General features: G+C 34.2%; 1 protein-coding gene across 1 annotated transcript in view; it reads right to left on the reverse strand.

The window, feature by feature from the left end:
- The window catches only part of LOC136803963 (plectin-like), a 61,902-nt gene that overhangs the window by 12,318 nt on the left and 21,717 nt on the right, over positions 1–27,867 (reverse strand). Inside the window, exons 29-43 of the mRNA XM_067060693.1 lie at positions 27,392–27,655; positions 26,560–26,682; positions 25,865–26,022; positions 25,263–25,477; positions 24,556–24,782; positions 24,091–24,174; positions 23,550–23,778; positions 23,091–23,233; positions 10,055–10,315; positions 3,639–3,731; positions 2,172–2,255; positions 1,598–1,915; positions 1,164–1,302; positions 598–827; positions 132–422 (exon numbers count right to left, since the gene is read on the reverse strand). Of these exons, the coding sequence (XP_066916794.1) occupies positions 132–422; positions 598–827; positions 1,164–1,302; positions 1,598–1,915; positions 2,172–2,255; positions 3,639–3,731; positions 10,055–10,315; positions 23,091–23,233; positions 23,550–23,778; positions 24,091–24,174; positions 24,556–24,782; positions 25,263–25,477; positions 25,865–26,022; positions 26,560–26,682; positions 27,392–27,655 (2,859 nt within the window). The remainder of the gene's footprint in view (positions 1–131; positions 423–597; positions 828–1,163; positions 1,303–1,597; positions 1,916–2,171; positions 2,256–3,638; positions 3,732–10,054; positions 10,316–23,090; positions 23,234–23,549; positions 23,779–24,090; positions 24,175–24,555; positions 24,783–25,262; positions 25,478–25,864; positions 26,023–26,559; positions 26,683–27,391; positions 27,656–27,867) is intronic.

The following is a 27,867-nucleotide window of genomic DNA, read 5'->3' on the forward strand; positions in this document are numbered from 1 at the left end:
ATAGAGAATCGTTGAAAAAAGGCAATTTGAAAAGTCGCTAGCACAAATGCAGTAGAGTTTCATCCAGATAATTATGATGTGATATGCTAAGAAAAGAGTAAACAAATCTCGATAAAGAGAAAGCATGGTACCTGCAGGTTATCTTCGAATTGTAGAATATCAGTAGTAACCAGCTCTCCAGACTGGAGGACTTGCAATGTCCTATCAGCCCATTCTTCGAAATTGCTCAAATATCTTTTGAATGAGATTGTGCATTCGATTTTTCTTTGATCAGTTCGGCTGTGGAGATCGGTGAAAATGACTTGGATTTTCTTTAAGCGCTCAATTTGCTTGACAACCGAACTGTCCTTTTTACGTTGTTCGTAGATTTTTGATAATGAATCTAAACTTGAATTTCTTCCTTCAAGTTCTAGTAAAATGATCTGAAAAATTATAAGAATAATCATAATTATATAGTGAAAGATTGAGATAGAATGATCTTTCGGGTTCCGAATGGTGAAGTTTGAATTAGCTAAAACAATTGATTGGCTTAGAAGATGCACTAAAAAAGGCAAAAGTAATCAGCACTCAGAATCGAGAATAGAAAAGACAACGTACCTTAATTTCTCTAACTTGTCTAATTAAAATTTCAATTTCATAAGAGACGACAGTCATTTTTTGCATTGACTGTTGAGTGGCATCAGCCCACTTATACGTCAAATCCAATCCGTCTTTGAAGTTTTGAACAGTCATATGTAAAGACTGGAGCCTGCTTTCAAAATTCACGACGTTGATGCATAGTTCTTCGTAACGTTTCATGACTGAGATGGTGGTTCTCAACCAAGTACCTGAGAGAAAAAATATTGAAAAATAACATGATATCAGAACAAAGTACAGGGACGTTAACCTCGCAATTATGGATTCGAAATCAAAATCAAAATCAATGAAACTATTAGCTAAAAGATAAATCAAAATATACGACGTCAGATCGTCCGAAGTCATTGCATTAGCGTGTGAGACATACCAACCCGGTAAACTCTAATACAATCCTCTCGCATGGTGTAACCTGAATAAGGTTTAAAACGAAGAGTACCCAATAGCAGGAAATTATTAGTTTGAAATACTTTAAATGATTTTTAGAAGAAGAATAGGCGAAGGATCTTGTTAATGTTTTCTTCACATACCATGGGAAACATTGGCCTGTGGTTTCCCTTCGGCACTTGAGAGTTGAGAAGTGCGTTTCTCAAGACCAGTGAGGACATCAGAAGCGATTTGAATGTTGACCAGTTCATTGTGATGGGCCTGAACACCACTGTGAAACCGCTACAAAGTAAAAGAAAGGAAGACAAATGTGACAAAGAATCTATGATAATGATTTTTCATTTACCGAGCATGGCAATAGAGCAAAAGAATGACGTTAAGTCATCTGAAGTCCTTCCATTATGTTAGTTCGCTCGAAATATTTGACCTTAATAAGCAGTAAGCAACATCAATAAAAGGAATCAAGCCATAAATTTTAGACCTGTACAGACCTTATTACAACTACTTGGACATAAATACTAAAGATGTGAATCAAAAATGATTTATCTGTAGATGATTTGTTTCATTCAAAACTTACTTTAACATTGTCTATCTTCTTCTGTAGCCTCTTGGCGTCTGATGGAACTTGCTCATGAATCTCGCGTGCAAGGTGGCGTTCAGCGTCCGCCAACCATGGCAAGAAAGATTGAACTTTGTGCAGGTATTCTTGGTGTTTGGCAATGGATTCATTGATAAGTGTTTCTTTGAAGGATAACGTACGTATCAGCTTCCTGTACCTTTCATTGATTTCGTGTAATTTTTGTTCCAGTACCCATGTCTGGCTGCTTGCACTTGCTTGACTTGATAAAGGGTCAGGAATGCTTGCTAAGTACGTTTCCAATTCTTTTTGGAATGCCTGGAGATAAAAACGGAAAACGTTGAAGGTGAATTTAAAGTCGTAAAGACAATTTATGACTAAAGTTGACGCTCTCTAATTCGATTTTCAAGGGGGATTGGATTTCCATCGAATAAGAATTTCTCGTTGATCGAATAATGGAGCGTTTCAAACAGTAGAGCTTAAACTGTATAAATTTGCGAGGCTTAAGGCTGACAAAATTTATATCCAGAGTATTTCAACTAATAACGTTGATACAATATTGAATGACATTTACCTTTGCTTCAGCTAAGAAGGCTTCCCCATGATTGTTGACTTTGGTGAGATCGCCCTCCTTCTTGCGCACCTCTTTCACGAAAGTCTGTAAAAGAAAACAATCAAAATATTCAAAGGGTCAATTAAGTACACTATAGGTGTTTTTACAGTCAGAATAGTACAATAGTGGATTGATGCCACAATGCAGTGGGGCAGTCGGTTGGAGTTCAAAACTATAGGTGTTTAAGATTGACTTAGCAACAGAGATGTTGCAAATCGCAATAAAAGTGCTATATTATTACACTTCAAGTATTTAACTCGGGAAAAATGAGTGCGACAATTTATCAACGCGAAAGACAGGGTTTTCGAAAATTACCTCGGCTCGAATTTTGTTCAACGGTTATAATTACATACGTTAGGGTCACCGGTTGGCGTTAAAGGCTTGAGTAGTAAGCGTAATGAGCTACTTTGCAAAAAATTAGGAGGAGGGAACTCTAAGATTAGGAAGTTTCATCTGATATATAAATTAATATTTAATATTTAATTCAAATGTTACTATTGCATAATATTTTATAATGATGTAACAAAAAAGCGGGAAGCAGCAAAGAAAAATTTGCGTTTTTTCAAGTGGTATAATTGTCAACCGAAGTATTGTCAAATTGCCAAATCGGTCAAGAGGTTTTAATAAGGTCATTTTGTTTATATTTCTTTCCTTCAATAAAAGGGTACTATTGAAGGAAAAAAAACCCAACAGAAAAATTCGAGAACAGTTTATTTTGATTTTTAAGAGGGTATATACGTCAAACAAACAGTTATTTGAGATGCCCACATTTCAACGCGTTGCTATGATAGCTTAAGGAGTGAGTTTTCTAAATAACGAGAATTAAGTAAACATGTTGAAATCTAAGGACAACAAAACGGGCAAAGCACATGGCTAGACATGCATTAACAGAAAAGTTTGAAATTTAATAATAAGAGCAAAGTATTATAATGTCGATGCTAAGTTATAGAATCGTAATAGACAATGCATAATCCTCTAATTGTGGAATAACAGATAATGATTATCGCTGTTTCTAGTTTTTCTTTTATTCTTATTCACTCTCCCTAAGAGGAGATTATGAAAACCCTCCTAGCGACTGCACAAATAAACTGCCATAGGAACAAATCAGATACGTAAAATCAAATTACTGTAATGTGCTTGGTCAACGTCTACAAAAATTGCAAAATTCAGCAGTACACAGCTGGCACACAACGTTGTTTCAACGTTCATTTAACGTTATATGGACGTTGTGAACGTTAGATAGACGTTGAAACAACGTTATGTGCCAGTTGGGTAATGAGTATATCCGTTATATATTAATTAATTTATTGGTTATTTTGCTATGGTTTCTTCCATTTCCCTACACACAAAATCTTTTCTTTTCCGGAGAACTGGGTACTTAAGATGTGTTAGACAACCTGATCCACTAGGAGAGATCTCGAGCCTTACCTGGTGTCTTCTGTAGATATCTTGGACACTTTCGAGGTCGATTCCATTCACGTTGAAATTCTCTGCCTGTAATTCTGCTTTTTGAAGCCAAACCTGGAAAAAAAACATTTAGAAAAACACGTTAAAACTAAAGTCTAGTATGTAAATGGCACCAATTGGTAGAAAAGGAAGTATCATAGATGGACAATGTGTCTATAAACATCGAGATAACTTCCGACGTCGTCCATCTAACGTCCACAATAAGCCTATAATAAACGTTAAAACAACGTTGTGTGCTAGTGTGTGCCAGCTAGGAAAAAGTTAGGATAATCTGGGATGAGGAGGAACAGGGCTAGACAGGGTACTCTATCGCGCTAAAAATATGGAACTGGCTAAGAAAAGTAATATGTTTTAATTATTAGCACTGTGTCTGTAAATTTGTTCAATGTTTCTGGAATGTTCATTTTTACAGAATTATAATGCTACTTAAAAGTTATAAATACTGGAAAGTTCATTAGCATTCAAAACAAATAATCGATTTCCAGCCGAACATGTATGTGAGTGGGCGTTGAAAAAAATTAATTAACGTAAACGAAGAGAGATCAACAGTGTACAAGGGCCGCAAAAATACATTGGTGAGGGGCATTAAATACATATTATAGAAATGGGGCTCATTAAACGGGTATCGACCGCGAATTTACCAGGTTATTTGTAATGTAGGTAGCTGACATATTGTCAAATAAGTTGAAAAAGTATTTGGTCGGCGATTTCTTTATAAATGATTCAGCACTTAAGAGGAAGAGAGAACTTCTAACGAGGTGTGGTTACCCCTTGGATACGAACGATTTGAATTTCAGTCAATTTCTTTCTCATAAGCTGACATTGTTGTCAGGAGAGTCCTTTTAACAAACAAAATAGATTCGTCATCGTTATTAAGTAAATCATTTCAACCGTTACTTTGTGTTTTGAAACTGTAATATGAGAAAGGTTTTATAAGGGTCTGGATAAAAAAAACGTGATATTTTTGTCGTGTATAGACTTTCAGGGCAAGAGTTAAAGATAACGTCCTGTGACCTTTCAGAAATTAGTTCAGATACTAGCCTAAACCTTAATTTTGATTTAAACTCTGGAAATTCTTAAACTTTGAAATATCCCAAATCTAATAATTTGCTGTATTCAATGCCAAAATCACAGAGTTCTTTATGATCGCAATGATCTTTAAGGACCTTTGCCAGAATAGTACAATCTTTAATAAAGATCATATTCAGTCAAGACAATTTTGGTCAAATTCATAAGCATTGTTTTTGGAAATGCTCGAAATAGACTAACCTTAATCTTAAAACTAAAACAATAGCATTTACATTTAAACATACATATTAAGTTACATTGCAAGGTTTGTAATCTATCAAAATTCAATTTTGAGAAATATTCTATGATGGAAAAGATTTTCGCACATACTTTGAAAGTGTGATTCTCATCATTACCTATTAATCCCGATTTGCCAAGTTTTCATTGATAGTTCCTCAATTCATGAAGTTCAGGTCTGTTATTTTTCCATTCCTACCCGCACCTCATGTTATATTAAAACTCTTTACTTGCAATTGATTTGATTTTCAAAAGGTACATCAGAGCATTTTTTTTTCGAAAAAGAAGGATTTCTTGAGAAACGGCTAGAAAGGAGAGACAAGCAGATAAGAAAAATTCCTGACAATTATTTGTTTAAAACCGGAGAAATCTAATAGCAACTGCCACAGAAAGTTTGCTTAATGTATCAACACAATTTGACATAGAGACGTTTTAAGCAACCATTCATTTTTTATTAAAGGTTGATGCAATTGGAATACTTCCTTGTTTTAAGGAGACGGTCATATTCATAAAGGAAATCAATAGATTCGAATACTATCTTAGGATCACAGGAATTTAAAGCCGCCACTCTCAAGATTATTATTTCGCAGATTACACGCTTTTTTTTTTATAAGAATGGTGTAAATCCATTTCATCATGGATATTCTTAACTTTTTTGGGAAAATCATCCTAAAATATTCTTACAGCATTCTTATTACTTGGGGGTAATTGGCAATTTATGATTTAGAATGCTCTAAAAATGACATTCTTTGCTTGAATAGCAAAATTCCATGATGGTGATATTCTTAGCATATTCTTAATTTTTTGGTCATTTTCATCATGGACATTCTTATAAAGTGTATTCTTATAAAAAAAAAAGCGTGTACATGCGTACATCGGCCAAGACATTTTAAAATTAGCAATCTTGAAATCTTACAAATGGGAAATGCGCCTAGCCCTTCCCTGCCCTCTGCAATAACACTACTGCATGAAAACATTATTAAGTCGGGATAAAAATATACGAAACATTCCATGAAAAGACTAATGATAAATGAGAGAGGACCACGCTTTTTCAAAAACACACAATACTTGAGAAAATTTAAAGAAAGGTGTTTGCAGAAAATCGAAATGACTGAGTGGCAAAGAAAGAATTCACTATGGTAATTTCTAAATTAGTTCAATTCGTCATCTTGTCATTACCAAGAAAGAAATATTGAAGAAAATTGAAGAAAAGATTATCGGAATTTGTAATTTTTGAGGATATTGCATAGGCAAATGTAAAAGGTCTCCAAAAAAAACTTTTCATTTATGAGCGAGTTCAAAGCATTGAAATAAAGGAGGGGTGGGCTACAATTGGCCTGGTCTAATTAGTACAAAATTATTAGATTTTCTTGGCATAAAACATGTTGTTTTGAATGATAAAATAGTGTGTTTTATTTTTGTATGTAGAATACTGTAGATAAAATGGGTCGACTTCTCATGAGCATTGAATGAATACACTTAACCTAATTATAAGCAATCTAAATTGTAATTAGAACGAATTAATTACCTATCAACAGAGATTAATAAAACGAGACAAAAGAGCGCTGATATAGCAACGATGAAACGTATTTTTGGACAGAAATTTCGCAACTTAAGGTAAATTACAGCAAATTATAAACCAAAACTACCTTGCATTATAGGGTTAGTGAAACAAATTTCAAGGCTCTCTCAAAGTCCTGCCTAGATTTTGAAAGTAAAGGATTAGACATTTTTAAAAAGCTTTGAATTGAAAGAAGCTTTTGAGAAGTCACTATTCGTCATGTATTAAAAATCACCTTCTCAGACATATCAATGTCTGATATTTAGAGAAATAACCCTTAAAAACGCTTTATAGTGTACAGTGTAATTGATCATGTTTTGTTTGGACTAACAATAAATGCAAACGCTAGATGGGAAATAAATTTGCTTGAAAATGTGAGCGACATTTGATAATCAGAGCTTTTCAAACGATATTAGAATTTAGTTTATAGCACACTATAGACCCTCTTTTAAAATTACACTTTAAAGAATTTCTTACTTAACGTTTAGTGAAGGAGAGAAACTGTTGATAAAGATGAAATTTCATCAAAAAAGTGCATGCTTTATCATGCAGGGAAAGAAAATTTTATCAAAAACTCTAAAATGTAATACAATCTAAAATCCTAACTAAAATTGCGTTGAAAAAGTGTCTCTCGACAAAAGGCCTAGGTATCAATAACAAATCTCCCCAAACCTCTAAAAATCATACTCAAAAAAGGGGTGTGTAATCACAGCAATACGAAAACGAAAGTGAAACAGATTATAGAATAATATACCTGGAAAGTGATCACTGGTTTAAGTGGTGGAACTACGATCGTAAAAGATTCCATACTAATGCTTCATTTAGCATCACAACCACATGTAAACAACCAAATAGTCAGGGTTCAAGAAAATTGAATCCACGAAAATCTCAGGTCAACTTTATCATACACACGTGTGTATATGTCTCTTTCAATACCAAAATTTTAGTGTAGCAAAATACCACTACAGTTCAATCCCCGATTCAGTATTATATACACCAAAACTCAATGTAATTCTATTTGTTATTGTGTTATGAAACAATTTCTTCTTCACAAGAATATAAAAAGTTTCAATCAGCAAAAACACATGAAACTCTTCTCTCTCACTAGCGCTTCAATATGTTTTTGAACTTGTAGACTACATAACACAGTAGCCTCAATACAATAATTTATAAAACAACAGGGGCGTTATTAAAAGCCAGAAAATTCAAAAAAAAATCGATCTATCCACACATCTATTATTCACGCTTTCATAAATTAATTTATTCTAAACGACGTAACCACCGTGTACTCGTTAATTATGCAAGGAATTAACCAATCAGTGTCCAAGAATCCTTTTGTTTTATGCATAAATTATATTAAGTAAACCACAGGGGAATCGCCTTTATACCTTCTGTTTGTTTGTTAGATAAATTGTCCAGTTTATAAAAAAGCAAAGATTGTGTTATTGAAATTCATGGAGTTCAGGGGTTCAAATTTTGACCCCTTGCACTCCTCCTATAGACTTTTGAAGATGAAAAATAATTTTCATACAGATTTTTCTCTTTTTTTATATCTCTTCGGTTTTTTAGATTTGATAAAAGTATTCCTTCTTTTACGGCTTTTACGTTTAAAAACATATTTTACTTTAGCGGCGACCACAAAATGATAAAAAAATATTGGAACTATATTCTAAAGTGGATTCCTCTAAATAGGAGTGGCTTGGAAAATCTAAATAGAGGTAGACTGCTTGGTAATTTTTTCTTTTATCTCTCCTGTTTCTATGCGCGTGATGGCAAGATTGTAGAGGATTAAAACTTGATCCGATGTTAAATTTGAGGCTGATCTGTGATTTCCTGAACAACATTGAAACAAAAATAACAAAACACAAATTTTCACGCACTTTGTCTCCCGTAGTGACAATAAGTAAATTAGATTATATCAATCGCTAATTTTGGACGAAATGTATGCGTTCTATTTGCGTTCTGAAGGGATTGAAAGAAACAATTATCAAAATTTACGTAACATAATTTTCAAATACTAAAACTAACCCACCCATCTTAGTTATGCAAAATCACGGGGGGTCGACATCCTCGAATTCACGCACAATTTCTGGCAAAAGACCTAATTTCATTTTATCAAACCCCGGTAAATCAAATTTACCATCATAAACTTACAACAGAGAATGACCCAAAGGGGTCTTGAACAGTTAAAATCGAAAAAAATCTTTTCCACTAGGTCAAAGCTGGGTCAAACAAAACAACGAGGTTCTATTACGTGACCTTATTTTAATTTCGCAGAAAAGCGAAAAAAAGAAAACTTATTTGCGAAACTTTCTTTACTAATATTTTTCTTCTAAACATTTGTACTAAAAAGGCTTTTAGTGCTTAATAAATAAGCCATTGAAAGAAGCCTCTTTTCCCTATGTTCATTCCCCTAGTTCAAATTAACACCAGTTTGTTGATTTTATGGCTTTTCATTTCTCAAAATATACACGTAAATCGCGTAAATCTCATAAACATTGAGGCCCAGACTCAAGACTTGCATAGCTCAAAAGGGAGATTCACGGGCCAATCAGAGTACCTTATCGGCCCTTTTTACGCCGGCCCTTATTGGCGTTATTTTTAGACTCTTGGCGTAATAAGGGCCGGTGTTAAAAGGGTCGGTGTAAAAAGGGCCAAAATTTTGCAAATTTTACTTAAAAGAGGCGTTAATTTTTGACCATTTTTCTCTATTTAAAGGATTTGGGTATATTATTCGAAGATAAAAAATTATCCAATGTTTTACTCCATATCTAAAACTTCGCAAAAATCAGTGATTTTCATTGGAATTTTCAACAGTTTACTACTGAAAAATGATATTTTAATGTAAATTGAAGCATAAATAGCCATTCTAAAAAATGTTGTCGTTATTTACGGCCCTAATTGGCGTATGCCCAAAATCAGGCTTGGCGTAATAAGGGCCAGCGTTAAATTAGGGCCGGCGTAAAAAGGGTCGATAAGGTATTCAAAAGTAGAGCATGAAGGTTATAGACTTCGTTAGACTACATGCTTTTTTAATAAGAATAGTGCACTTTGGCTGAGGGAGAGCATTATTTCTATTCTTCTATACAATAGGCCTCTAATACAATAGGTTCTAACTCCGAAATCTCACCCTGATATTCTTATAGAAGTTATTGTTATAAAAAAGGCGTGTAACTTTAAGTAGACCGCAATGAAAAAGCTATGTAAAATTTGTGCCTGCATCAAAATAGAATTTTACGCCAACGGATGATGTGGAGAATCATTTTCATTAAATCAACGGTTCTCAATTGTCTCCGTCCTAGGAATATGGAATCTCTGTACATCCAAATTATGAAATACAACAACGCCAAACAACGTTGTCAAGACGTTCATGTAACGCCCATAATGTCCACGTCACGTTAAAAAACGCGGACGTTATGAACACAAGATGAATGTTAAATGGACTATGAAACAGCATTGTGTGCCAATTTAGACTTGGAGATACTCAAGAAACTCAAGAAATGAAACTTACCATGAAAGGAGCAATGGCACGTTCATAATCCGTCAACAAATCGTGTATTGTTTGAAGTCTCATGTTCCTGCCTTCGCATTCCCATTGCAACTTAGCCCAACGAAGCTCCAACGAGAGTAGTTTAGCCTGGATTCCTACTCTGTCTTCACTCGTTAGTTCAGTTGATGACGATACGAAGCTCTCGTCGTCCATCTGGTCATGTCCGAAATCAAGCGTCCGGTTAACGCGGTCTGCGTTTGAAATCAACACTTTGCGCGAACCCTGAATGGAAAAAAGGGTTTATAAAGTTCAGAGAAGCAAGTTAAGACAATTGTTGCTTTGAGACTTCTTTATTACAGAAACATTCTATTTACATGAACGCATCAGAAAATCAGACTAGGCCAAGGTTTCAGAAGTCAAGAATTGATCGATCAACAACATCGTTATCATCCTCTGATACAAGACGTTAAGTAAAACGTTCATCAAACGTCCATTAACGGCAGATGAACGTTGAAACAGGGATGCATGAAGTCCAAGAATATTGGCCATCTTAAGTATTCTAGTGTTATCTCTTCAAATAGCAATAGAAAATATGTGTTTCCGCTGATTGGGAGGGAAATTGACGTTTGTGTAATTTCTGTATTCGCAGGCGCGGTTGCAGGTTCAATGTATACGCACTACATCAATTGTAACGTTCTGATAATAGTACAAGATTTGTAAAGGTTGTTGACAGTGATTCAGAAAAGCATGGGAAAAAGATCCTTAAATCGCTTTTGTCAGAGACTCAGAAACATTGTAAAGGGTTAATCTAGAACATATGAAAGTTGGATCATTCCGACCGCGATTGGTGTGAGAACCATTTACTTAACTCCCACTCTTACTGAAGCCACAAAGATTAATCTAGCGTTTTAACACAGTTTGGAAGCAGGATGTAAAGGATGTCTCTGGTCACATTTTTAATTCTTTCAATATTTAGCTCCGAAAAACACACACATCAAAAGAATTAACTAATCATATGTAATACTGTTTGGAATTATAAGGCGATTATGGTTTGGATTTTGGTTGACTATCTAATTCATTTCAATTCATTTACATATAATAATAAATAGTCACTCGTTTTGTGACATCGTGGGAAAGAGCCAGTATCAAATTCAGACGATAATTCAGAGACATAACTGATAGTGACAAATGACATTTGGAACGCAGATCTAGATTTCTCCCTAGGTGTGCTCTGGTAGCGGAAGGGAGTCGGATTTTCCTTTTTCAGATCAAAGGTTGTATTATTCTTTGCATAGACATTTCTAGTGTTTGATGGAGATTGACAAAAGGGAATAAAATATAGTCTTTGTATTTTTTGCCCAAAGTATATGGAAAAAGTTTTCGTCAATTTGTGCGCCTAACAAAATACCAGTAGTGTCATAGGTGATAGAATGTAGCTCTGTTAAGGTAAACAAGAACCTCTTTAGCCGTTATCCTAATAACTTCACATAGTGATCAGTGAGTTGTTTTGAACCTACTGATGTTAGGAGTGACCTGAGTTATGCATTCTACAAATCTAATCAATGGCACTCACTGATACCCTAGCTACTTATTAAACTTTAGAAAGCTATAAACGGAAGGAGTTCTTTCGCAACCTAATTAATTAGTATATCCCCTTAATTAATGAGATTTAATAAAGATGGTCGATGTTAATCATGGTAGAAGAAAATCTATGATCTATTTAATACGGGTCATTTAAAAAGGGGCAATCATCGACATGGCTCAACGGTTAGAGTCAATGGTTAGACTAAGTGGTTCAAATAATCAAGCGTAGAGCTGCACTTAGAAAAGATGAGAATCGCCTAAAAGACAGCACGTTTACCACGTGTTTAACCGGGCGAGATTTAAGTCTTTCTCACATTAAAGCGGTCATAAGTATCTCCTAGGAGGTCGATCTTAATACTTCTGTGGTTTAACGCTTAAGGAAAGCTTCAGCTAAGGTTGTACATAAATAAAGCAAGGAAAAAACTTTTGAGAGACCATTACTCAGGTTAGAAATAGATTCGCCATTGTGTGAGAAAATGTAACTTGTATGGCCGCAAGTACTTACCCTTGAGAAAATTGTTCAAGGGATTAGCTTGAATCGGAATTTAAAAAAAAAACTCAATTAAAATACGCTAGAAAATGTTGATAAACTTAAATGGACCTTCTTTAAACTAGAATATTGACGTAAGAATGTCAAAAAGGCATACATACTTCTTAGGAATAGTTTTAAAGTAACACATAAAAATCTGACCCGGACCAAAATTATGAATTACAAGAGTTAAGACCAATAATACTGAAAACAGTACTAATTGCGGTTTATACCACTAAGTGGATGGAAGTGTTTTTTACACTGCAAAGTGGAAGGAGAACGAACAGCCTTGCAAAAGACAGTGGTTAGTTCCACAACTAATTCCTGCAACGTGCTGAATCTCACGTTGGACCTGAAAGTCACGTTTTCATTCGTTAGTATCTTACTTAAACCGATAAAGGATCTGTTCTAGTCTACAAAATTGACAGCTCCGGGCTTTAGGCCTTTAAAAGCTTTACTCTAGGAGTAGCCTAGCTTCTTTGGAAGTCTGGATGCTTTGATTTATTTTTACCTATCTGTTTTTAACACTTTGTAATCTATTTTCTATTCTACATTCTCTATTTCTCAAATATAATACATATTCTTGCCAATTTGTATCCCCCCCCGTGTTTCCAGACCACGTTATTACTAGATTAGCATTGCAAAAGCGCGCATGCGTATGATACGTACGTCTTGTGGAGATGTGACGTCAAAAAGTTTTGGACATTCATATTCTAAACTGACCATCCATCCCTCAAAATTATCCATTCTCAAATCTCAAAAAATACAGATCAAAGTATGTAAAAACTTTACAGCAGTAAAAAAGTAATGAAAACTTATATCTAAAATCGTATCTTTTAAGTCCGAAAAAGGCAGATTCTTTGCGATTAATATCATCAAAACCTTACTATTTAAAGTATTTCAAAGTATTTGAAGCATGTACAGAAATGATATTGGATATCGAATGAAAGTAAAATCCAAACATTATACCAATACCCGCGATCAAAAAGACGAAAATTATACCTTGAAAGCTGCAATGTAACTATGATTAGCACGCCTTTCACCACTCGAATCTCTGGAAATGTTTGAATCCCTGGAAGTATTTAAATTCCTTGATGTATTCAGATCTCTGGTAAAGAATGATTCATTTTGACCAACCGAATCTCTACTACCAGTACCAAGAGATTCCTGGAAAGCTGCAATGTAGCTATGATTAGCACGTCTTTGACCACTTGAATCTCTGGAGATGTTGGAATCCCTGGAAGTATTTAAATTCCTTGATATATTCGGATCTCTGGTAGAGAATACTTCATTTTGACCAGTGCCAAGAGATTCTTGAAAAGCTGCGATGTAACCGTAATTACGTCTCGCACTCTGATCCTTGTTTAAAGATTCGCGTGAACGTGCGGGACTTGTGCCCCGTGAGCGTGATCTCGTGAATCGATGCCCGTCTAAATTGTCTGCCTTTAAAAGTTCATCCTCAGGAGCTGAATCGTATCTCTGGCGCTGGCGAGTCGTTTTCGGCCGTTCCAATGACATGGTCCAGGAATTAGGTTGAGCTAAATTTCCACCACTGTAGGAAGCTTTGGTGTTATTCGTATTGGTGAAAATGGTGAAATAATCAGCCGTGTTAACACTCCGTGATCTCTGTATAGAGTTATTGGATGAGGTACCACCAACACTATATAAACTCTTACGATCTAAACTATTTGATGACTGCGCTTCACCGCCGTTGTTAAGATTCAAATTACCACGCCTCTGTAACTGAGCTGATCGGATTTGATCAAACGAGTGAGCGCGTACGTTCGGGTTATGACCAAACTCTTCGGAATCTGATAACGAAGCCGCTTGAGCCCGATCGGAACGTTTTCGGGATGATTTTCGGATTTTATATTTAAAAGTTGGTGTTTTAGGTTCTTCAGAATTCGAACTTTTCTTAGCATCATCCTTGGAGGAGCGCTTTTTAGATTTTTTTCCGAATACTTTCTTCATCGTTGCGTTTCTTTGTTTTTTGATGTGTGTCTAATATGCTTTTGTAAGACGTCTGTGTTTCTATACGTAGCGTTGGGTATTCATGAATGTAATATTATGGAGATAAAAATATGAAAAAATCCTTGTTTTTGAACGATCGAATCGATGATATTCAGTTAAAAATATACGAAAGTTTTGTGTGCGGTAATCCACAAAATATATGTAGGAGTATCGGTAAAAAGGTACAACAATGCTGCGATACTTCTACATCATTTTCCATATAAAAAACCATAAAACCATTTCTCTCTGAGTTGAATTATTATGGAGATAATACATAAATCTCATATATTTTTCTCTCTTAGGTTATTTACCTGTATATTCGTAAAGAAGAAAGAATGAAATAGCAAACAGTTACTCAAGGAAGATTCCAACAAGCCAGAATTAGATCAGATCGAAGCTAGGATTTGCACGAGGCTGAACTTGCATCAATAAAAACTACCGGGTGATAATGTGCAAATCATACATCAGATTTTCAGTCCATTTCCGAACAGTTACAGATACCGACTGTCCCAAAATAAAAAAGAGGAGAGTTTTAGGTCTTAAGTTATTTCGAGCCCCAAAAAGAGACATTTTCACCCATTTTCAATCTATATCTGCAACATCCAGAACCATATCCATAGAAAAAGTCTTACTCCAAAGACACATAAAAGGCACATAAAATGAGAGAAATACACTGTAATGTCTAACTGAAAACGATTTTAGTTTAGTTTATTAAAGGGCAAAAGTAAACTGAGAACACGCGAGAACAAAAACATGAAAAAACAGTCAAAAAATGTAATCAGAGTCAACCAAAGGTCGGCAATATACCTTTTAATCAATCAATCAAAATATATCAAACAATCAACAAGTCATGTAAATGCTAAAAAAATACTTATCTAGAAAAAGAGGATTTTAGTCCACTGAATCAACTAACTCTTTTGAATTCGATACTTAAGAATCCTAGTTTTGGCGTCAGGAACTTTAAACATATTTCAGTATCTGAAAATTATAATACCAGTTTATACCATAATTTATGAGGTACTAAACGTTGATTATCCTACAACAGTAAGAAAGACTTCTAATGTCCAGCAAAAGTAAATCTGAGTGATGAATGTTTGAAAGCTATAATCCACAATGAGATTATTCCGGATAGGTCACAGAAGTTCAGTATTGAATATTAGGTTTTATTGACAAAAATCCACATCGTACTCACGTCCAACCAAAAATATTATACAAGCATTTCAAAACACCACTCTAACATTACCTTTACAACACATATATACAATGCTAAATGTTTAAATGTAACCAAAATGGTAAAACTGTTTTTATTTACTACATTACAACAAAGTTGAATGTAATTTTAAAATAAAACTACACTTAAAGAACTACAGAAACTTAGCATACCAAATGCAAGGTTTTATTGAGGAAATCTACAAAATTACATGCAACCAAAAATATAAGCATGTATGTAAAAACCACACTATCAGCCTTTACATACAATACACAAACTAAAATCAACATATCCACACACACAAAATCAGGAAACACCAGCTTACAGTATACATACAAAACTGTCTTTTAATGTCAAAGCTAATATCCTCACATGACAGGATCAACTAAGCTAACATAGGGCTCAATGCATGTTTCTCTTAAAAAAAAAACTTCACTAATAATTGCCCATACCAACCAATACCCTATCAACTAAAACTTTAACGTCATGGCACTATAATTCTTTCTATCCACTACTATACAAAGTTTATTCAAAACATCGAAATAGGCTGAATTAAAAACTTTTTAAAAGGGTGAAGTCCCAGTCAGTTAATAGATCAACGTCTACCATGCACAGTTTTAATACACTCTAAAAGAAATGACACACACTAAAATCTTTCTTGTCACTCGCTCACAAATATAATAGACATATCCTATCTTATTATAAGCTCTACTCTGGACATGACTTAATTAGATTCTTGACCTTTTGTTTTCAAACCTTTCTATTCAATAGAAATGCTCTTTTTCGCATCTAGCTTTTAATACCCTATACATCATATACATGTGACACTAGCCTTAGATAGCAACAAACTTTTTAGTATTTGAAATAATAGTAGATTAATCGCATTTCCGAGTCTAACCTCAAATTCTCCACAATACCTTTATAGTGTTGTTGGAAATCAATCTTGTAAGTAGGAGGTAAAGAGGCTGCAATGATTTTTGGAAGTTGTCAATTTTGACATACTTATTGATGTCTGTAATGTTGATGTAGACTTGATACATTTCCTTACTGTCTGTCTGTCTGTCGAGTTTCAAATTTAACAGGACAGGTAATAACTGAAAGAAAATGAACATGGGGTATTTTTTGTATTTTGTAGTATTGGAGAGCAAGAAGAATCACCTATTTTTGAATAGCTAAAAACTGGTTTTACTGGTTTTTGAGCTGTTCCCACAGACCAAGAAAGCGTCCAGATAACGTCCAGATAACGTCCAGATAACGTCCACCTAACGTACATCACGTCCATGAAACGTTAGAAGAAGGTTGAAGAATCTATAATCTATGGTAGATGAACTATGCAAATGAGACCTGGGTGTTGAAATGTTGTCACACTTATTAGTCAACACTAGACTTAAGAACAAACTCATTTTCATGTAAATTCATAAATCTTATAACCAAAAAACATTAAAACCTTCCATCAAAATAATATCCACTAACTGTTTTCATTACATTTCCAAGATAAGCTTATTTTCTCAATAATGCTTGTTGTTGTAGCAAAGAAATAATATAGATTTAACCTCAATATTGATTCATGAAAAAAGACCAATTTTCGCAGTACTTTACAAGAGAAATAGGGTTTTTTTTCTATTATGTCTTCAAATCTCAGTCAGGCTATTCTTCCACTCAGATTACCCCATTACCCTAAATAATAAAAAAAACTTTTCTTATTTCTTAAATCCTATGCTACACGCTTTTTTATTCAAAAGAACAATTTCATAAATCACCAGCCTCAGATTTAGGCCCCAGAAAAAGAAATAGAAAATTAAGAACAATCTCAGACTCAAAATTTGCTGGTTCTTATAAAAAAATAAGCGTGTATTTAAACGTTCTTATTACGACGTTATGGACGTTGGGTAGACGTTTCATTAACGTTCTCTAGCTTGGTCACCATCTTTCCAGCTATAGATACAGCTATAAAATTCTATATATTGCAGACCCTAAAAATAGCTAAAAAGCCCAAAAAGGTAAGCAGAGAAAAGACTGACTGCAAAACACTAATAAGTAATTAAAGGGTCGAGATAATTGTGAATCCAGTCTCACATTTCAAAACAAAGAATTCATTCATATTCCTATTCATATCGTTCCTTCTGGTTGTTCTGGTTTTAAACAATCTAAAAACTTCATGACCCATAAACTCCTAAAAAAAGGGAAAATTTCCCAAAAAAGGAAAAAAGCATTGAAAGCAGAAACTCCAAACTTCTTCCTTATAATATATTAAATTCATTAAACATATTACAGAAACTTCAGCCCCTTCTTTCTCGAAACCTCAATAACGGCAACTAGTACGTAAAACTATATTATAGATATGAAACATTAAAAAATAAAAGATTTTTCATCAACCAATCGCAAAAGGATTATTTTCGCGTTTGTTTTCTGAACATAGCTTTCAAAAAAAAAGAGCAAGCAGAAAAAATCTTATAACATTGCTATATTTACTTTTAACGGACAAGGGCTAGTTGACCCATCATTTAATTCACAATATAGGACGCACATTTTCTCTACCATATTTTGTTATCTTCATTTATATGAATATTATTTCATAGTTTTTCATAAGATTTTAAAACAATATTTAGAGCTGAGAGCAGAGAGACAGAAGAATAAGAGAAAAATTCTTCTTTCATTCTTGATATCTGTTCTTCTTCTTCTTCTTCTTTTCATGTTTTTGTTTGACACCTGCAGTGAAGCCTCTCATTAAAACTGCTCATCACATCTTTCAAGAACATATGATATAAAGAGATGTCTCTCTAGTTCCTCATAGAAACATTTTCCAGGAAGGCTATAAATCATAAATGAAGACAGTGAGCTTAGATACACTACTCGTTACTATACTTTTAAGCTTCAGATCCAGAAGTCCAGACGAAGAAGGAAACACTCAAAGGGTATAGAATAATTTCTATTGCCCAGTAGGACCATGGATTTGTTTCCTGATGATTAGATACATCTAACTTCTTTTTCTACAAAGATAAGACCATTCATTTTCTTCAGTAACTCTGTTTAAACTTATATCATTTTTTCATTCTTTGTTTGTCTGATTCGTTTCTTCACATCACCTCAAAATCACTCATTCATTCACTCATTCGTCCATCAACTTCATTGGATATTAATCATCTCCCTTCTTAGTGCATCAGTTCGTATAAAAAATACACCAACTTTCTATTTACTAATTCAACAAAATATCAAAAACCCACACATAGACCTGGCATCGTACAGGAAAAAACAAACTTATATTAATCACTTTCACCGGCTCGATAACAACTTTAAAAAACTATCTAAAAAACACTGCAAGTTCAAAATTATACGAGAGAAACTTTCTGAAAGAGTGACCAATCCACGTGTCATGAAGTAAGTTTTTTAATGCAAGGAGTTGTACATGTAATACACGGTGTGCAAGTACAGTAATCGTTTTAAGAGCTTACTGAGTGCTTATTTAAATAGACTTTTGAGCTGTTTTGAGTTTTATTACATACTCGCAATGGACTTCCCTTTTTTTACGTAAAAGATCAGAACAGCATGAATTAAAAGTGAAATAGATACATTATTTTACTCTCCTAAGACTCATTTAACTTGGCAATTTTGTAATTTCAAGTGAAGATTTAGAAGCCTGTAGCAATAAGATTCCGGACCGCGACTATTCTAAATAAGATCTGAGCATATCTGATCGAAAACCTGGTTAATACTCTCTTTTCAGTCTTTAAAAAAAAATCATACAAGATAATATGCCATCAGTATATTTTGAAGTTAAGAGCATTTCAAATTGCGAAAAAAATAAGAACATTCCTTTTTACACTTTCTACAGTTTATAAGTGAACCGACAAGAAATCTGTAAATTGAGAAAAGGTGCAAAGCCATAAACAACTTATCATCAAAGATGAAGAAATCTCGAAGAGGGTGCGTACTTTCTTCAATATTACATGCTAAATACCGATGTCAGACTCTCCACCCCAGTGATTTAGTATTATCGATGCTTATTGGAATAAAGGAAAAATGTACAAATTACAGTGCAATTAAAGGACATCTGAGCTTTCAAAAATCGTTGCTTGCTCTCAAAACAATTACATAAATGCCATGACAACGAAAAAGGACTTTCAAAGAGAGCTGTTTATGTTTAAGTTCAAGCATGAATTAACCTTTGACTTCGATTCCCTCTCACTAATTTATGCGTCTGGAGAGTTGACAATAGAAGGGAATCACCATGAATAAATTAGCATGAATTGACATAATTACTATCGGATAAAAAACTTGACGTTTATAAATCCTCGTGTGATTTGCTTCCTCTATAAAATAAACAAAACAAACATCTCCAAAAAAAGTTGTGTTGTTTGACCTGAATAAAAAGTTCAATCTTTTACCTGGCGATCAAGCTAAATAAAAAAAACTGTCTGAAAGTTAAACCTAGGTGAATGAACTCTAGATCCCAGAAGACATGTAGAAAAAAGTCTAATCTTAAAGTACAAATATCAATTTTAGGACTAAATAGCTATCTTACAACATCTGAAATATTTAGCAAACAAAAACAGTCAAAGACTGAGCAAAATCCTTAATAATACAGATTCTACGAAAATAGAGAGGTCACAATGACCCGATACAAAGAAAGACAATACCAATATCAATTTGTAACTAGAGGTGTGGTATGCAAGGTAGCAACAAGGAATTCTATCGTCAATTCTATAAAGGAAACCGTCTATAATTGGTTGTCAAAAAAAGAAAAAATAGGACTCTAATGTTGAGATTAAATCTAAAACGATAATTGTTTGTTTCCAAGGGGAAAGCAGAGTTGTAAATATACTCGGTAAGCTTTTCAAAACATTTCCTATAAGAATATTGTACATACACGTTTTTTTCTTTATTAGAACCCAGTTTATAAGAACATTTAGGCTGAAATTCGTCGAAAAATTAAGAACATCGTAAGAACATGCCCAGCCTCAGTTTGAAAAAATATGACAAGAAACAACAGTTTTTTCCTCTTTTCAAGCAGTTTTAACCAAACTTAGGGATGGATTTTCTAAAATCGAGAGTCAAAAATTGTCCAAATTTTACCAACTTTAAGTGCTTTTTATTTTGCATGATGTTGTCGATTTAAAGTAGTCCGAAAAATTAAGAACGCATTTAAGAACATTTAAGGCTGAAAATTGCTAAAAAAAATAAGCACATCCACGCTCAGCCAAATTTTAGGTGTTCTAATAAAAAAAAAAACGTGTATCAAACAGGATCTTATCTCGACTTGTTAAACTTGTTAATACCAAACATTTATACAAACAACAGTGGCAACAGTCTAACTTAAGCTGTGCTGGAAATTCGATCGAAGGAAAAAAATCAAATACTTCAGAAATGTGTCCTTCGAAGTCTAACTGGACTACTCAAAAAGAAACTTTGTTCCTTTGAGACAAACCAGAAGTGAAAAAGTCCTTAGACCACATCAATAATAAAATGCGGGTGTTATCGCGTTTCCGGAAAAGAATGATTTCCGTTCAAAGTTGCATTCCTCAACAACTCACTGAAAACCACATAATTCCTTTAGTTGCTATGAAATAACATTGGATTGAAAAAGAGGTGTAATGAAGGTATCATGATTGGGAAGGTCAAATTCCAGTCAAAGTTGCCCTGTTGCTTCCGTTAGTCTCACTCTTTATCATTACACTATAGCCCAGATTATCGTCAATGTCCATCTAACGTCAAAATAACAACGTTGCAACAACCAATAATTTTTGTGAGTTTTCTAATCCACACAACAAAGTACCAAAAGTTCCAAAGGTTAAAATTCAAAATCTCATAAAATTGAAAAAGAACCCAACAGACAATTTTTTTCCCAAATATCCAAATAACATCAAGCCCAATTCGAAATAGTTCAGTTTAAAGAGACCATGTTATAGTAAAGTAGCCTCAAATAAGCGAATTAGGGGAAAACTTTAAAGAGTAGGAAAATTGCCAACGTTTTTACGAAAAACGTTGCTAATGATACGATTTATGATGTATACAATACCTTTAAATAATGTAATTTACAGGACATTAAGGACTATAATGTAATTATAATTTCTGAACTTCTTAATGAGACATCAACTAACCGCGAACCTTGGCAAAGACAGTTCTTAATTTGATAAATTAAGATGGGGAGAAAAAATCATTAGATATTTTCTCAGTGGAAGAAAATCATTAAAATTCCGTAATTTCATATTGTAATCTAATTTTTGCTTTTGAAATTGAAGTCCCAAACCACAATATCAGTACCAAGACTTGTGCAAATGCTTTTTATTATACTTAAAACTATACTATATTCTATATTAAATTTTGCAGGTTCGAGGAGTGAAACTTGAATCGGTATTACATATTTTCCACTATTATTCGTCAAGAGAACAATTGGCGGTTGTTACGAGCCTACACCTACCGGCAAATGCCCTAGGTTGACAACGCTGTTTAAATAATGACATAATGTACAGACTTTAGCACTATTTACTATAGACACTAAATTCTTAATTCGGAAATATGCTAATCTGCTGCTAAATTGTCTTTCATAATCCGTTACGTTGCTAAATTTTTGGATTGCAAAATGTAATATTTACTTTGCCCTACATGACTGTCTGTGTAATATTTTAAAGAAGGACATCGTCTCGTCCCTTATGAATGAATAAGAATTTCTAATTTACATTTGACTCTCTCTAATTAAATCTGAAAAGAACCGAAAATTTTCAACAAACTAGAGAACTTTAAATGCAGAGAGCATTTTAGACGATTTTCCGCCTCAGCAGACCAATTTCCCGCTTAGTTCGAATTACAGAATGATTCGAATAATAGTGGTTTGAATTAGCGAGAGAACTAATAGTAGATAAAAATAACAGTACATGGGAAATTGCTAGTGGAAAATTGCGAAGATTTCTCCATGACAAGAAGACGGATCAGAGAAAGAAGGCCGTATATCAATCTTCCCCTTCCTTGATATCCCGAAGAACCACTCTTCGGTTCTTTGAAAGGATTCAAAAACGACATGACGAACCAACAACCACTAAGAAAATTCCAAATCAAACCAAAGAAAAAACATCATACAAAAGTAACATCAAACTAAAAGAATTGTAGATCAAAAAAAACCAAAAAGATCAAAAGCGAAGAAAAGGAAAAGGGTTTTACGAAGATACAAAGAAATAAAATCTAAAGAATTACAGAGAATAAGGGAGATAAGAATACATTGCAAATCTATGTCTCATCCGATACTGACAAAGAGATTAAAATCCTTACGTAATCCTACCGCTAAGGCAGAAATAATTGCACCAATGTTTGTCGAATTTGTATCACAGGTAGTAATGATTTCAGATACTGACAAAACATGAAGTATGCGTTAATTTTAAAATATCATTAAACTCACAAGACACCAGAAGCTAAAATGCTAAGTTGGACAGTTCATTAATCCAATATTAATTAAGCACGCATTTATATTGAACCTGCAACCTTAATCAAAAAGTGAGTCTATCTAGAAACAGGTTATACCCTATTTCTAGACGGCGATTGATTTTTTTATTCGCTCTTGACCCTGACCGAATAAAGACGACGGCAAATCGCTGATCGTGTGGGTCAAAACACAGGAAAATGTAAATCATTTCAATTGTCCTCCGTGTCCAAAAACCGAAATATATGAGGAACACGAGAGTATGATTTAGGTCCAGTCATACACCGAACCTAAAAAATAAAACTGCACTGACCTCCATTCGTTTGGTGTAAGGGACAATTGTTTTCTTCAACTTCTTGATATTCCAACTATTGAAATTGGGTAGCTCTGAAGCCAACTCTTTCTCACGCTCGCCGATCCATTTCAACAACTCGTCAAGGTCAAATGACAATTTTCCTAAAAGAAACGGAACATTAAAACTGGGTATTAGAATGTGCCCACATACCTAAATTGAAAACTTTTATAACTTCTCTCCTTCGGCTCTAAACTTAAACCTATAAATATATAAATATCAAAAGTACCCCCAGAAATCAATTTCCTGTGAATATTTTCGTGCAAAATGTTACCTAAAATTTCAGAAATTACCAATGGCCTCAAAATATCAAATTTAGATTTTTAATAAATCAATTTAATATAAATCGAAAGTTGCTTGGGTAAACTAAGGTAAAATGGTAGCAAACAGGCCAGTACGTGTTAAAAATCCATATCATACCTGGCGTATTATTGGTGATATTACGAGAAGAAAGGGCCTGTTGATTCTTCTGTAATATAACTTCAATACGTTGTGGAACAATAGTCAAAAGCAATTCGTAAAGTTGCGAAAGTTCTTTCATTCTACGACCAAGCCATTGTCTTGATTCGTAAGGAACGTAGTAGAAAGAGGTGACGTTTAAAGTTGGGTCCACGGCACGTCGGAATCTCTTCAAGTCACCTTGGTACACCTATAAAATGGAAAAAATTGGAATTTTATTTTCGGTAACTAAGAAATTTAAGGACCGAAGGCCGATTTAGGCAGGGGTTTTTGGTTCATATCCCAGCTCCCCTCATTAACCAGCCTGGCTAGCTACTGTGGACCTCGTGAAAATAATCAGAGTCCTAGATTACTGGGTTGTCCATGTAAATTATTGAAATTTCACTTTGTTTGAAGTTAAAGTGTCTTCTTTTAGAGAGAGATACAAGGAAGTGATGTAAGTGTCCGATATTCAAAACGTGTCCGGTAATAACGGTGTCCAGAATAAAAGAATAGAACTTACCAAACAGTTCGAAATGTATGATTCAGTATCGTGGAAAAGTTGTTGGATTGATTTACGATGGACTGGGATTTCCTTCGTGATTTTCTACAAAAAGATAGTTATAATCAGAATAAGTCCTTAATTCTTATTTTATACGCTTTTCATTTTGTTGTTCCATCACAAATTTTAATCAAACTTGTCAATTATTTATTCTCAACCAAAAGGGTTTAAAACATATGGCGGGTAATGGTTCCTTCTTTTTGAACTGTCGCACCATTGAATCACCACAAGATAACTGTGGTTCTATTCAGAAAATCTTTTTTTAACTGGGATGCTTGAAAATTAAACCTATGACTTTTCTTTATCAAATCTTTAGGGTTAACTTTTAACATAACATTTTATTAATAGTAGTGCTTCTTTTTAGAATTTTCATCGAAAAGATTTTCCTACAATAGTTTTCCTCCTTATTTAGCTGATGAGGCATACCTTGTAAGAGAGCAACAATTTCTTCTGATCTCTTGTATTTTCGGGTAAAGTTGAGCAGTCTTTGATGACACTATATGAAATGTTTAACCACCAATTCTCTGAAGCAATGCATTGTTTCAAATGTGACATTTCTGGAATGCGTGCAAGTAGACCTTTCTTTCTGTATACAAGTTGTTGACCGACATCTTGCCATCTTTGGACCAGTTGGTTTGTGTCCACAAATTCACCTTAACAATAGATCCAATTAAATTAGAATTGTTCGTTGGTTTTATTATCATAATACGAATCAGAAGACATTATACGATTGGTAAGCAAGGAAATGTAACTTGGTTGATATGAAGAATGAAAACAGGGCAGACTAACAACTGGTTAATTAAACGATTGCGAAACCCAAAAAACGAATTTTAAACAGTTTATTCTTTTTAATTCGATTTTTAAGGGACCAAAAATGTTCTTCGAATTAGAGAAAGATCCAGATAACAGAGACTACTTTATACTACTTTCCAGCTGAGGGAACCAATGTTCTAGTTCGAATTATAAAAAGATTCGGATAGTAGAGGTTCGAATTAGAGAAAGTTGACTGTAAAAACACGATCTCTCCAGTATTTTTCATCATAGGATCAGAGCTTAAAACCACAACCACAACCTCCCATAAATGAAGCCTACCTCACTTGAACATGTAAACTAAAGAGTAGCAAAAAAGTTACCTTCTTTGAATTTGCTAGAAGCTGCTTGCAATTTCTTAACGACTGGTGTGGTGGTACTGTAATCTTTTTCCCAGACAAGAATCTCGTTGATTTGTCGGTGAAGATCAGAGAGATCGGTAGTGATGCCGTGTTGTTTGATGAGTGAATGTTCAAGATCGGACAGCCAGCTATCTAATCTTTCAGCAATTTGTAAGAGTGATTGTGCGTTTATAACCCTGGAAATGAATTTATTAGTCATGATTGATTTTCTATATTGTTGTTGTACACATAAATATAGTTGTAACGACTGGGACTATCAAAGAATATTAGGTCAATTTCAGTAGGGAATTGTATTGGGCCCCATAGCAATATTAAGATCAGTAGTATTCCTGGTGTGTGTGGTAAATGTCATACTCTTAGACTTAGTCACTAGTCATCTTAAGAAATAATCCTCAAGCCAAAGAAAAATTTCCCGACGTGTACTATCCCTTTAACAGACGATCTATGGGTGTTAGTCACCCTTTTTCTACGTACTTAAAGCAAATTTGAGCCCAGAAAAAAATCAAATACTAAAAATCGAGCATTTTTCAAGATATACAAACGTTAATGCACTCTTTACAGACCTGATTTCCCATTCGATAATATATTCAGTGATGAAAATCCATTTTTCTTTGATGACGGTGATTTTGTACTTGACTTGCGGATTTTTTGCCGTCTTTTCCGTCTCCAATAGATTCTCGTATTTTGGTTTGAGAACAGTGTTTAGTGTGTGTGCATTTTTCTAAAATGAAATTTTTAAAAGTTATTACTGATACAGTCATTTCGAAGACAAATTCATTTCATCTGAAACCTTAATAGGCAGAGGAAAATTTGCAAATTGGGGACATTTCACCACTCTTGATTCTAGTTTATATTAGCTGGAATCTAGAAATGGTTCAAGTATAACACGAAATATTAAACTTTGCCATGCGATGAAATACAGTCCACTGCACACGCGTCCAAACAATTTTCCATTGTTTTGATTTTAGCGACCGCAGGAAAATTCACTCTTTCCCGTAAAAAACGGTAGGTAAAATTCCGGTTCTCGTAAGGAAACCCAGCAGAGAAATGGTAGGTAAAGAGATGCATAAAATTATCATTGATATCATGTTCAAATATCTAAATCATTCTCTTTAGAGGAAAGAAAAAAATTGACAATGTTTACATTCCTCTAACCTTCCACAGTACTGAAGTGCACATTTTTACCTACCGTTTTTACGGTGAAACACCGTGGAGATAGCGAGACTCCTAAACGGTGTATTTCAATTATTTCACTCACCTTGGCGGCTTTTATTTCAGGTTGTATGGAGTCGGTATCGAAAGCAGTTGTGTCTTTGGATTGGATCTCCTTTTCTTGTTCGTTTAGCCAATCAAAAAGCAGCTCTACGTCCTCAACAATGACCTAAAATGACGAGAGAAATTGAAAAACATGAAAATTCCTAGGAAATAAATATAAATGACTATTTGCAAGCAATTGTCCGGTTACGATCCAAAAAGCTTGTTTGTCCTGTATCAGGTCTCATTGGATAAACTACCGAGAAACTCGATATAAGTCTGGTTAATGCAAACTGGCACACCGATTCAGAACGGAGTTTTTTTTCATTGGAAGAAAGAAGGAATTCTAAATCTTCAATCTGAAAAGAAATTTCGAGGTAAATAGTAGACTAAGAGTCTACTTTTGGCTGAACTTTGCTTTTTGATAATTCTTTATGACACTGAGTCCAGAGAAGTAGACTAGAAGCATTTGGCGAGGTCGCCATTTTGAGAAAAAATTTAAAAAATCCAAATAACAATAAAACTACTTGGAGTTGACAGATATTATCATAAATGAGAAACAAACATCAATCACAGTTTTGCAACCCCTTATTCTCAAATAAAAACATTGCTTTATACTATTTTTACCTTCCAAAAACAACTAAAATCTGGCGGACTGTTTTACAGTCCGCCTAAGCAAAAGCATATTACCATATACTAGCGGGCCACTTAATCGCGCCATCCAGTCTATAAAAAAGCTTTAAGTGGACCCCGGGTTAGGTAAATAGATGAAATGAAGAATTATAATATTTTTTCGTCCATTGTCAGCAAAATTACATTTGAAAACAATCTCAAACCTCATCAACAATTTCTTCCTCGATCTCCATCATGACCTCGTCATCTTTACTTCCCCGATTTCCCATATCGGGCTCATCGGCTTGTCCACCGGGTAACTCTGGAACTTGTTCGTCCTGTGGAACGTATTGTTCGGAAACCGTTTCTTCAACAATAGGCGGTCGCTTGGTGTGCTCTGTTGGAAAATCTGGTACTGATTCGTCTTCAGGTACTGACTGAACTGGAATCTCTTCCTCGACAATAACTTTTGGTTCTTCTTCGACAGGCTAAACAAGAAAGGTATTTGAATTACTGGAAAAATGAAACCATACTTATTTGAACACTTCTCAAAGAGTTACTAGTATATCTCACAAAAATTAGAAAAAAAGACAGAAAACTGTGACTACGCAATCTCGATTTAGAATTAATGTATTTCTTAAACAATCCAGGGTTTTTTCAGTAGCAAAAGGTCGTTGCATGAACGATAGGATTAGCAAAA

The sequence above is a fragment of the Clytia hemisphaerica genome, unplaced genomic scaffold (genome assembly GCF_902728285.1).
Source record: "Clytia hemisphaerica strain Z4C2 unplaced genomic scaffold, Clytia hemisphaerica genome assembly, whole genome shotgun sequence".
NCBI classification, from domain to species: domain Eukaryota; kingdom Metazoa; phylum Cnidaria; class Hydrozoa; order Leptothecata; family Clytiidae; genus Clytia; species Clytia hemisphaerica.